The 13940-nt window shown below is 33.4% G+C and overlaps 1 protein-coding gene across 1 annotated transcript in view; it reads left to right on the top strand.

Moving 5' to 3' along the window:
- LOC142348032 (uncharacterized) overlaps positions 1-13940 on the top strand; it is a 33913-nt gene that overhangs the window by 8715 nt on the left and 11258 nt on the right. Inside the window, exons 3-5 of the mRNA XM_075399199.1 lie at positions 5716-5887; positions 10300-10348; positions 11563-11706. Coding sequence (XP_075255314.1) covers positions 5716-5887; positions 10300-10348; positions 11563-11706 — 365 coding nt within the window. The remainder of the gene's footprint in view (positions 1-5715; positions 5888-10299; positions 10349-11562; positions 11707-13940) is intronic.

Here is a 13940-nt window from a genome sequence, read left to right as displayed (position 1 = left end):
TACAAATTAAAGGTTGCGAAACTACCACAGACCTTATTCCTAACTAAATCAAAGCTAGAATCAAACTATGTGTACAACAAGTCTCCTAACTATTTTCTATTTCTTTATTGGATCTCTGAGTCCACACCGACTCTATCGAATAATCCTAAGAGATTAGAACTGAGCAAAGACTATTACCGCTGAGAACAACGAAGGTTGTATAACAAGCAAGTGAATTTTGAATCAGGAAATTAGGTTAAGAAAAATGCTCAAAAGTTAGCCGTATTTATACTAGCTCATCTTTTCATATCTTTCGATAATTGAGTCCTGCGCGCTTAATTTAGCCTGATCATTTGAGAAAATACCTTTTAGGGTCCCTTAATGTGGCCTGATTTCTAGGGGTTTCGTATATCCGTACGGATTTTGTAAGGCCCGAAAAATGCGTTCCAGGTCATTTATTCATGCATAAGTACTAGTATACTTTCAAGGTGCTTCGTTTACTAAACTTATCAGGTCAGGATAATGTCGTTGCTTTAAATTTGGTATCAACTTAGTTTGAGAGAACCAAATGATAACTCTAATCCTGATCTGTACAAATAACTATATTTCTCTTTGTTCTAATTTCGGTTTCTGTTTACACGGTTCATCGAGAAAAATTAAAGTTTAGTTCAAATTTCTTTAACTTTCGTGTTCCTCTATTTCTTACGTTTCAATTTCTACAGTTGGTTTGAAACCTAAAATTTACAAGGTCTATTTTTGTATTACCTTACAATGTTTTTAGTGAAAAACTGAAACAGAAAAAATATTGCTCTTTCGTACACAAAGTGACGGTTTTGCAAAAAAGGACCGCGTTGCTTCTATAACACGTGAAAAAAACAGCTTCGTAAGCCGATTAGTACCCACAAATTTTGTTGAAAATATATCATTTAAAAATAAAATTAACTACAAATTAGTGATGTTGCTAAGCTTCAGTATAGATAAACCCCCACGACTGTTTCTTTTCTTTATTTTTGATCGAGTCGACGCACTTTTGTATGCAATTACACGTGTAAAATGCTGAAGTCCCTTCTGCGTTTACGAATACGCGTTGTGTCAATGACAGTATTCAAAAATTGTTTTCAATTTTGCTTTGATTTGACGCTGAAAAAAAGGTATGCTCTTGCTGTTCTTGTTTTAATCAATTGGAGCGGTGACGCATCAAATACTGGCGGTAAATTTTGTTTAAGCGTCATCTTCATAGATGAGCTGAATTTTCATCAAATCTTGCTATATATATATATATATATATATATATATATATATATATATATTCATATATATATATATATATATATATATATATATATATATAGATATGTATATATATATATATATATATATATATATATATATATATATCTATTTATAAATAAATATATATATATATATATATATATATATATAAATATATATATGGTTCAATTCTGTTTCGCCCCCCCAGTGTTTTTTTACGCCCCGCAATTACAAATTATATGTTGTTATATTGCATATGTTGTTATATATATATATATATATATATATATATATATATATATATATATATATTAGTTTTGATATCAAGGTTTTTCATCAATAGTTGGGTGTATTCCAGTTTTGCGGCTGCAGGTGTACTTACACACTAATTGATACATTTTTAGCAAATTGTGGCAGAAGTTTTTTTTCCGTTTTGTGCACCAGTAGCTTCCCTCACTGAGATAATGCGTAAATTAATAGAAATTTATAAATAATCGAAATCTCTGCAAAAATTCATAGAAATCAGAATGTTATTAATGGATCAGCTTATATTCATGAGAAAAATTTCCTTGATTATTCCTTATGATTTCATGGAATCTCAAAATTTCACCAATAAATCAGTGTAATCAAATAAAAAGTTCTTTTGGTTAAAGTGTACCACAGCAAATATCCAATTTAAATCACCTAGCATAAGAATATACTATCTAGTAGTGGAATTATGACAGTAACACAGTTGTCAGACAAATTTGTAATCGAGTCCGCATTTGGGAGCACAAAACACGTAATACAAAGCATAAATATCCGCTACAAGATACCATGCAGGGAGCACACGCTTTAAGTTTCTTTGAGGCAGAGAAACTCCTAAGAACTCAAAATCTTCAAAAATTGTTGAAAAGTTGTTGTTGACTTGGAAATCACTAGGAAATATTATCCAAGTTTTGGCCAAGAATTGTCAGACTTGAAAGACGTATTAAATCTTGCCCTGCACTAGAAAACAAAATATGACTTGCATTTATACTTGCCCTGTATGGAAATTTATTTGCAGTTCGGTCCGAGGATTGACAGTAGTTTACAATAAGATCACAATAACTGTAACATTGTAATGTAACATAAAATGATTCATCGATGGTCTTCTGTACAATTATCATGATAAATTGATATAAATCTGTGGGAACCTTAGCTATGTATAAGTTCTATTGCTTTAACTCGATCTTCCTTCTTGCAGAACACTCATAATGTCTATTTTAGCCCTTCAATAGATTAATGGATATTTAGCTTAGCAACATTTGTAAATTGCATTTGTAAATTTCTTCAGTGACTTCAATGATATGCAATAAAATTAATTTTCCAAGAACAATTGAATCAAGTGCATATTGGACATTCGATTTTGCAATGTATAATTTGACTGGTTTTACTTTTTAGTTAAAATTACCTCATCGGTTACTGACGACAAAATTAATTTCATTTCCTGTCAATCCAATTTTGTACTTTAGCTGAACATTTTTTCCATAAACTGTCATCTACTCTACTTCTATTATATCGTTGAGTTTTTGATCTCTGTGAACTTTTGAGGACCCATCAACAAAATTGTAATTCTGAAAGAAGGTGAAAATTCAACGGAACGTCTTTTTTAGCTCATTCAGAAAAATAAATGAACAAGCATAAATTTCTTGATTATATTCGAATTCAAAAAGTAACATACTTGTTGCACACTGATGAGAAATTGATGATTAATTCGCATTCACTGAATTTCGACACACTTCCTTGTATTTTGCAAGCAAAAATTTGGCGGTTGGTTGCGTTTCAAAACGCCCAATGCCGATCGTTTTTTTTTGTTTCTCTGCTGGACAAGTGTGCCTTTTCAGGCCCGGGGTTTGAAGAGTCCTGGTGTTTCTCTAAATGATACCGAATCTCTCTTAAGTTCAAAAACTACGACACCGAATCTCTCTTACGTCTAAAACGCTGATACCGAATCGGTCTTACGTTAAAAACGACGATGCGAATCTTTCTTATGTTAAATACCGACAAAAATATCATGAGAAATTTCGACGTTTTTGGCTAGTAAAAAACGACGATACCAACTTTTTTTGTGTTTAAAAACCAAACATTTCTCAGCTAGGGTAAATGAGAAGACCGAGCAAAAACGACAAAAAATTTTCAAAATGTTTTTGGTATCTTTGGTTTCAAACGTAAGAGAGCTTCGGTATGGTCGGTTTTGGACGTAAAAAATTGTTGGTGTTAACTATAGGAAACATTAATTTTTCTCTCTATAATGCAGTCGAACGCTATGATACAGTTCTTTTGCAGGAGTTTCAAACGTTCTTTTTTAAAAAAGCTCTGAAGTATTGTGAAAATTCAATGGAACTTCTTTTTTAGCACATTCGTAAAAACAAATGGACAAGTGTAAATTTCTTAATTGATTTTGATTTTAAAAATGTAACTTACTTGTTGGACATTGATAAGAAATTTTTTGATTAATTCACTTTCTGAGTTTAGAAATACTTTCTTGTAGTTTGAAAGCAAATGTTTGACGGCTGGTTGCGCCTCAAAACGCCCATGCCGATAGTGGCCAGGTGCTTCACTAGACAAAACCGAATCTTTCGTACGTTTAAAAACGACGATACTAAATCTGCCTCACGTTTAAAAGCGACGACACCTAATCTTTCTTCTGACGTCAAATATGGAACAAAGACAACGATACCGAAGAAAAAATCACAGGATTTTTTTGTCGTTTTTGGCTAGAATAAAACGACGATACCGGCTGTTTTTAATGTTAAAAAAGCGCAAATTTCTTAACTAGGGAACTAGTGTGTACGAACTCCAGCTCTATTCTGTCATTGTGATTTATATAGGACATGCACTCTCTAATGGGGATGAGTGAATAAAGAGCCTGGCGGGTGCGGAATAAAGATTCGAAAAAACAATAAAAATAGTTTTACAAATTTTGTGTAGTACTCTCATTTCTGCCAAAGTCAGTTTAAAAACGGTCACTGAACATCTTAATTTTGTCGTTCTGCGTGGATGATTACAGCGAATCAGTATATTTACTATATGCCATAAAGTTTTTAATCTGTATTATTTTGAGGGACAAGCAATTAAAAAGGAGCAACAGAGTCTTTAATACTCTAAGAAAAATTCAAATATTGACATGTCAGTTTTTCAATAGGCTCTTTTTATCAAGAGAAAAATATATGAATGGCTTATCGTATAGGTTTTTTAATCATTATATTTTGATTTATTAAAAAAATTTGTCAAATCTTGATGTAAATTTTTCATTCAGTCCCAAGATAATTTTTTCTTTAAAATATAAAAACAAATTGTTAATGGAAAATCATTGTACACAAACTTCAGTAAAGAAAAATTAATTAACCTGAACTTTTCATATATACAAAGAAAATAAAAGTGGATATTGTAGAAAAAAAGCATAGTTAATAAACATATGGAATTCTAGGTTTTTGTGATTTACTTTTCAAACCTGACAATTTTCATATCGCAATTGTTTTAAATTAAACTTCACCCCTACACATGGTAATTCAAAATCTGTTTCAAATAACGGAATGCAATTTTTTCTCGTTCGTCGGGAATCCCCCCCCCCCCCCAATTTTGTGAGCTAGCAAAAAAACTGGAAGATGAGAGTGAAACATTTTTTTAAAAATTTGTTTCGGGGATCACTTTCATAGAATGGAGAAAATATAGAGGGGTTATTTTCTGAAATCTTCTTTTGAAACAGAGCGAGGAATGTAGGTGTGCAAAAATGTTCGCTAAGTGAGAAAATTTTTTTTGCTCACGTGCGACTTTTTCCAGCTGTTTTGTCAGTTATAATTTGTTGTCTAAAAGGTCATTGTATACTGAAGCAAAAACTCTCAGACCGTTTTGATTGCGTTGTGAAGCTTTTTGTTATTAAAAGAGAATTTTAAGAATGTTTGAAGTTTTTCACCTCTTTTGCTGGATTGTATGCCATTTCAGCAATTTTTAGCTCACTGTTCTGTTTTTTTTGCGCTTTTTGGTAAATTAAGTGAAGAACGCACAAAAAAAATTATTAATTAGGAATTGAATAAAGATTTTGGCAAAAAGCCCTCTTATTCTATAAATAGACTATGGTTGTTTCTATTTCTGTGCAGAATTTTTGAAAGAGGCGCCAAATTGTTTCCTTTTTGAAACTTCATTCTGCAAGCACTAAGCAGAACAAAAAAAGCATGATGGCCAGACTAAATTTGCGGAAAATAGAAATAAGTTTTTTTTAATTTCAAAATCCGTCTTTTTTTCAGAGAGTTCAGTCTGGTCAGCCTTTTTAAAAAGTATTTTTTCTTTTGCTTAATGAAATCTATTTTTGTTGTTTATTGTTTATTTGCTGAATGAATTCAGTTTTTTTCATTGTTATGACCGTTTTGTACTTTTTAAATAATTTCGTACAAAACGTGAGAATTTTGTAATCAAAATTAGAGCTATATGCGAAAACTTTAGGAGGAGAGGGAGGGTTTTGACCCAAAGGCTTGCAAGACCAGGTTGCAAGACTGCTTCATGGATAATTGCTGCGAGGGATTCACGTGTGAGCTACAAGGAGAGAGTCTAGGATATTGCAAGGGTCCAAATGATGCAGGAAGTGATGCGGAACCAGAGGCACCAGCTGACACAGGTGAGAGAGGGACTGTACTACTCTGGACCCTTCGACCCTAATTGCTGTGAAAAGACCTTAGCGCTGTGAAAAGACCTTACCGTGTAATTAAAAACAATCTTGACCCACACCCCCGCACTCTAGAAATTTGATTTTTTTGGATAGGTCGAGGTCAAGTTCAGAAGGGAAAGAGAATTTTGAGCCTTACCACTCCGGTTGCTCTTCATACAATGTTCCTTTTGATTTCCTTCAAGTCATACATCACTTTTTTTACTGTTCCATGTAAGAAAAACAATTTGACAAATATTGGAGAATTTGTTTCGGGCTTCTACCGGTACCAAAATTTTGAGCAAGTTTACTCGTTTTTATTACCAGATTTCACTTTTCCAATGTTAATTCATTGTGCGTATGATACATACTTTTGTACTTCGTGGACGACACAGCTGTGCCCTATATGGAAATTCCAGTCAGTGTTTTCACTTTTAAACTTGAGGTTGAAAAGCGAAAACTGCTTTCCGCCGCAAAATATTTTTGACGGATGCGTATTCCGCAATGAATTGTGCAGCCGATTAATACCTCAACTTAGTAATCTTAAAACATTAAATCGAAAAATTGATCGGCAAAGGGATTAAAAAGATCAAAACTTTGTGAGCCAAACTTAAGAACTTTTCATATTCATTTCTTCCTATTTTTCCTATTAAGGCTCTTAATTGTTTTTATGAAAACTTCTGTCAATTAGATTAAGCGCTTTTCCTTGAACAGAAGTGGGCACCTGAAAGCAACAGCCACTTTCTTTGGAAGTAGATTTTTTTCGTTACCGGTAAATGCTCGTAATATTGTTAAAGTTGATGATGGAGTTCAGGCTATGCATCTCTAAACTACTTCGAGACAACGCTGGACTAGGCTTCTTTGAAGCCCACTGATGACCTAACAAATCGGAGTGCTGTGTTTGTGTTCTATGGATAGCATGCCCTTAGATTCTGAAAACCACTTTTTTATTAATAGCAACGTATCGCTGTTAAGTTGAAAGTCTGATTATTATCACTCGGGAAACATACAAGCCCGGGTTGACCGCCCCTGGAAAACTTATTAAGGCCGCAGTAGGCCACCGTGAAAATGTAAGAAGAAAACCGTACTAAGCTCTTGTCACGTTTACTACGGCGCCGTACACGGCCGTATTTGGATTTTAAGGTATTGTATTAAGGCCTTATCAAGATTTATAACGTGTTTACCAAAGATTACCAAAGATTACTCAAGATTACCAAGGAGCTAATTTTTTATGACAATTTGGGGTACTTAGAGAGTTTTATATATGCAAAGACAATTACCTTAGAAAACTTCCCAAATTCGGTACGGCCTTATAAGGGGCGGTCCTAAGTTTTGGATCTTGGAACTCTTTCGCAGTAAAGTTTTAACACGGTCGGCTGTATTTGCAGAACAATATAAATGTTGGAAAAAAACTTAGAAATCTGTCAAAAATTCGTACGTGCTTACTCGGGGCCGCAATAGGTTTTGAAATTTTTTCAGAGGCGTGAAAAGTTATACCCAGCGTCATGTTTTAAATCGTTTTGAGGAAGTCAGACAATAGAGATTGGTAATTACATAATTTGGCTACGGTGCCGTAGAAAACTTTTTACGGCCTTATACGGCACGACACAACGTTTTGTATGATTTCTACGGTGCTCTATAATTTTAGTAAATTTTCAAAGTTTTGTCTAAGGTGTGCAACATGCGAGGTCATGTAAGATTTGTTTGATTTTAATCACTCAAAAATTTAGTAAGCTTTTCGTAACAGACATTATTGATCATGTTTGTAATCCTACTAGGATATGCGTAATTATCTCATATGAACCTTCTATGAACTAAGCTTATGAACTACGGTCAAAGCCTCACCGTGCATAAAGTTCCGGTTCTCTGTGTTTGTGCCCATAATTCCGGACCCATTATAGCCCAATTACAATTTTCCCTCTTAATTTAGTTAATGTTTGTTACCTTTTCTTCCCAATAAATTACCACTAATGGATTCAAATGAGGCCAGCCAAGGACAGACAAAAAAGAGAAGCCCAAATATAACAAAAAACCAGTAGAACCTGTCCACTTTGAAGCGGTTCAGTATGATTAAAAAAGTGTTGTTAAAACACAATGCCTCAATTCAAACACACTGTCTTCAAAACTATTTCTAACAAAAAAACTATTTTTAACTTTAGCGCCAAAAAGAGACTTTCAAGTTTGCCTGGAGATTAGACAGGATGGATATAAGCCGAAACATTAAATTCATCGAAGAAATCTTGCATTTTTGGCTTGAATCCTAAGTGATTTTGGTACTAAGCAGTTCAATTCAGCTATCACTTTGAGAATTCTTTTGATAATATAGCAAACAGAAAGCTCAGCTTATTTTATGTCGATTTCAGTTTTTTTATTGCCTCAATATATAAGAGGTTTTTCGCCTAGTACTGTATACCCGGGTCCAGACCGAATGGTTAACTTGTAGGAACTTGCAAGTTGAATGGCCAAATCGTAAGTTTCTTGTGAGCTCGTTCCGGTTGAGCTCAAATCTTATTGGTTAATTCAGTTTAACATTCAGTCAGTTACCGTAGAAAGCGCGTGGGAGTGTTTGTTTGGATAACATAATATAATGCCACCTAATTTAACAAAATGGTTACTTTTAAATTTTATCAAATCAAGAGCTCTTTTTTGCAATTCAACTAATAAAGGAGAGATCTCCATTAGCTTCTTCCCGATTGCTTTAATAAAAAATGTTCCTAAAATTTCGTAACCTTTTTGAATTTGATTGAACTTTCAAGTTCATATGTCAACATTCTCTCAAAATGACTTAGTGGCCGCTCAATTTTATTCCTTCTTTATTTTGTAATTTCAATTAACCTTTTTTCAGAGGCTATATTATTGAAATATTTGTTTAAAATCATATCATGCAACGTTCTTTTTTTACTAAAATATGGGCAGCATTGTTATATAGTAAGTAAGAACATACAATTTGAGTTCAGAACATATAATTTGAGCCGAATGTTTAATGCGTAAGAACCCTGTGAGTCGAACTTTGAACTGTGGTTATATTTCAAGAAACTTGTACTTCGAATGGTCAACCTGTAAGAAACTGCAAGTTTTTGGAAGAAAAACTTGCAAGGCGATGCATCACCTTGAACGAACTGGCACGAAATTTGCAAGTTTTTACAGGTTAATCATTTGAATTTGTCCAGGCTTATCGTTTTTTATGAGTATATAAAATAATCTGCAGTAAGGCTATCAAAGATTTCAATTAATTGCCCAGAATCTATTTGGTGATCTAAATTATTTGCCAGAATTTGACCATTGTTGAATTATTTTTGAAATATAAAGCATCAGAAAGTAGAATACAAGCCAACGCGAATAACAAATAATATGGACCGTTTAGTCAACTTTACCACATGGTCTCTTCAAAAACTATCTGAAGGCATGTAAAAAAACTATAAAGTACACGACCTGACAGTGGACAGTATGGCGATAAAAGAACGGCGGTTCTAATCAAACCGTATGTTATAGTGAGTTACACTATAATAAAACTTAATTGGTTTTATGAAAAGCCAAGCAGTTCTACAAATTAGAGCAAAAGTAATTAAAATCTATTACTAAGGGCGCTTGATTGTAACAGAATTTTTATTTGAAGGTCATTTTTGTTGATGAAAAATGAAAAATGTCTCGGAGCTAAAAAATATTTTAACAATAGTAAAAAATACTGATTCAACACCAAGAATAACTTTGATAGCCGTTTTTATTAAGTTTTAATTCTGCAAAGTTTTCAATTTTTAAAACTTTATAAAATACATTGTTTCTAGCCAAAGAAGCCGGTTTTTCATTTTTGAGAAAAAATCCGAACAACCAGGCATTTTCTGGTCATTAATTGATTTTTCAAAATAGTCTTGGTAAAGTAAGGGTCCAGAGCTTGTGGCGACAATGCGAATGTTACCGACCAATTTGCTATTCCTTTGTCGCTTTTTCGACAAAAAATTCTAGCAGCAATATCAATGCAAAAATTTGCGACTAATCCCCCTAAATCAAAAGATTATATTAGATTAGATTCGGCAACGAGATTAAAGGATTAGTGTCAATTACACTTGTCGCTAGTTTTCGCACACTGTAAAATGGGAAAATAGTGACCTATACACCAAAAATTGAGCGTGTTGGATTTTCTCGCACTCGCGTACTTTCCTCGTACGCGAAATTGGATGGATTCACACCGCAATCAAAATTTTTTTGGAATACTTTTGTGCGAAAAACAGCGACATGCCGAGAACCATGGTCGTTGCTGATTCAATATGGTAGTTGACGCTCTTTTCATAAGTTGACCACTCATATAGGTCATGGAAAAGTCTTGAATACATTTACTATTACAAAAAAGTTGATGTCAAATATTAAGACATATGATTTTATTTCAGGAGAGGAGGAACCGAAGAAAGAAGAACCTACAGAACCACCGTTGCCCGAGTCATCTTAATATTGATTGTGGATTTTTTTGCAAGAAAATAAGAAAATGCTTAAATTAAACCACCCAAGTTTTAGTTAAAAGTTCATTACGACGCAGAGGTATACCCAAATTGTCACGGGCAGATATGCCCGATGCATCTATCTCGTGTTTGCTTTTACTATGTTAATACATTGCAAATTGAACAATATTGCGGAAAATAGCTACTTTAGCAGAAACCGGCAAAATTTAAGGGAAATTAGCAACCCGTGTTCGCAAAAATGTCCTAATCCTAACCGCGAAATACAATTACAAACTTTATAACCTATATTTCGCTCGGCTTGTATCACGCATCTGCTCCATTTATATATCAATTTTTCGCACGCAATGTAGCTCAATTTCGCATATAATCCGCAATTAAGCCTAACTTAATTACTACTTATTTAATTAAGCCTAACTTATTACTACTAGTAGTTTTTTATTACTACCTTATTACTACTTATAGTACTTTAATTTTTATTACTACTTATTAGTACTATTTATTACTACTTATTAAAATTTGCCAGTCCCACATTGATATACAGAGCCTTTGATGTGCGAGGGTTTTTTCGGAAAAAAATCAGTTTTTGAGGTTGCATGTATTTAAAGCACTTTAAAGCTTGGAAAGCTACAATTAAATCTTTATTAAAGTGCTTATTGCATGCTCAAAATGCGCGCGAATAATAGATACCTAAATTGAGCGGAAAAGTGCTACAATACTTGTAACCTACTTTTCGGTCCGAATATTCGTTTATTTCGAAAAATTGGCGGAACCCCCTTCTGCGAAAAGTAAGATACAAAGGATGTCTCCTAATTTCGTTCATTGTATTAATCTAATTTTCGAGCCAATTTTACTAAGGCGGAAATTCTGGGGCATACCTCTGCATCGTAATGTTAACAGAAAAAGTTTACTTATTCTTATTCTTATATATATATATATATATATATATATATATATATATATATATATATATATATATATATATATATATATATATATATATATATATTTCTATAATATTATATATTCCTAATTATTATATCTCGTAATATTATTCCTAAACCTTTCGAAGCTTAACTTGATAATTGCAATGCCTGAGGCAAAGTCGGGGAGCTCGGATTAGGTCACCACATTATGATTAAATTATGTACTCAGATAAAAAAAATGAACTCGGACGACGTGTGCCAATGTGATCAGTCCTACATCACCTCCTCCCGATAATTCAGGCGCGGCAGTGACAGCTCCCCCCACGCGTGAAGCAGAGTCGGACCCTGGAGCACCCCAGACGGGCGGTGCCGCGGTCGCGCCCACTCAGGAGCCCCCCGCAACCTCGGCACCTGGGTCGATATTTACTCAATACCAATCAAGAAGCACTAAAAGATCAACAAGCTACTGCCATCTAGCCGTTTAACGATCAATTTCAATCCTAAAATCATCCATTAAAAATCAATTTTTATAGCTTTTTCATTTTTTTTCCAAAACTACCTTTTACAAAAATTGATCGCATTGGTCTTTGTCAGAAAGGACCAATTTTTATTTGATCGTTTTGATCGGTTATCGTAGTTCTTTTCGTTATGCTTTCAGTTCACTTTTCAACCCGGTGTGGCTAAAATATTGGAGACCAGCGGAACAAATAGAGACCAGTTATATCAACATAGCCAAAAATATTTTCATAATAAGTGTTTACCGGTTCACAAATTTCACATGAGTAAATTCACTCACTTTTGAAGCTGTTTACTACCTTCAGCTTCTGTTCAGGCGTCTATAGGTAATTGAGTTCTTTCCTAGTGATCGAAGAATTCTAAATCTTGCAAGAATCTTGCGATCAATCTTGGAAGGAAGTACCTAAGTATTGCAATCTGCTTGCAAAATTATTGCATGATTTGAATAATCTTGCAAAATTTTGAATTTTGAAATTTTTGAAATTTTGAATTTTGAAATTTTGAATTTTGTAAAATTTTGAATGCAACTTGCAAGTATCTTGCAAGATTACGAATTCTTCTTGCAAGATTTTGTTTTTAGTTACATGGCTTCATTCGGCAGTTGATCGAGCTGGAATAGTTAGTCAAATGCTGGAAAAATTAAGCAAGTCTAGTTAAAAACCCACTTTCGAGATTTTCCAGTATGATTTTTGTGGTTCTTCCCTCTTCCTTTTTTTTCATTCAGGGCTAAGGACTGGCAGTGGTGGAGTTACTGAAATGTAATGTAGGAGTACTGATAAGAGTAATAAATAGAAGACAAAATGTGAAAACAATTGTTTTCGTCGTTTATTAGGTAAATTTAAGAATTAAAAAAAGAAGGAATTGGATGACTCTTGTGGTTTGTCGGAAAAGTGTATTTGAATTCGAAATATTGCAGGAAACTTGAAATTCTTTTAAATGGCAATTCAGTACTTGCCTAGTCCTATTACAAAACTCATTTCATCCTTCATTCAGAACTTTGATCATGTTTGTACACCTGACATTCTAAATCCATGTCTCCACCAACACTGGCAAGTCTTGATCCTAGTCTTGCCAAGACTTGGCAGTCGAACTCCAAAAACATCCAAAAAAGTTCCGGAAAACGTAAAAAATAGTCGATAACTTGTCAGCAATAGGTCTGGAAAATGCGAAAAAAAACCGACACAAAATATGGTTTTTATAAACATCCCGAGAAAGTGGCTTAAAATGCATCCCAAAATTTATCCCGTTACAAATTTCTTGCAACACGAAAACTCTCACTATGAAATCTCATAAATTTTTATTTTGACTGGGGAAGTGCTAGCAAGTGTTAACCATGTCTTGGCCAAGATTTGTCAGACTTGTAAGATTTGTAATGAGACTTGCCCAAAACCAAAGCACTAAATAAGAATTTTATTTATACTTGTCTAGTACTCATATTGACTTGGATTTCAGTGAAGGCTCTAATTTTTGCGTACAGTCTCCTTTTTATTACTTCTTAAATCTTGACTTCCAGAATAGCGTTCAGAGCCTAATTTTTACATTCCGTAAATCAGAAGAAAAACTATGAACCTGAACTGTAATTCAAAAACAACATACAAACTCAAGAATAAAGTATCTGTTTAAATGAAATTACTCAAAACAAATAATGAAAGTACATAATTTAAGAGATAGAGACGTCAAAAATGAATAAACTGTCAACAATAAAAAGCATTGGCAAAAATCTTTTAAAGAAATTTTTTTAAAACGTGACTAAGTGCGGTCTCTTGATTAACTAAAATGGCTTTGGAATACAATTACTGTTTAGATTAAATTTTGATGAGGAATTTTGTCACTTGTTCGTGGCGTTTTTGTTCTTTTTAATGAGATCAGTTATCAATAACAATTGATGAAAAACAAAAACAGCCAGTAAGCAGGAAATTATTTTTGTTTGGATTTTTCTATCAGAAAGTTACAAAACTCACAAGAAAGTTCTCAGTATAAATCTTTATAGAAGGATCAAATAAAGGGTTATCAAATTTATCCAAAGTCACAAAATTTGTTTGAAATTTTGAGTAATTGTTAATAAAGAAATGTTTCAACAGCATTAATGGCATTAAACTGTTTTTCGTTTGTCTCAACAAAGTAAGTTCTCAG

The sequence above is a fragment of the Convolutriloba macropyga genome, chromosome 10, assembly GCF_964194025.1.
Source record: "Convolutriloba macropyga chromosome 10, txConMacr16.3, whole genome shotgun sequence".
NCBI lineage: Eukaryota > Metazoa > Xenacoelomorpha > Acoela > Convolutidae > Convolutriloba > Convolutriloba macropyga.
The sequence above is the reverse complement of the archived record's forward strand: the minus strand, read 5'-3'. Positions and strand labels throughout refer to the sequence as shown.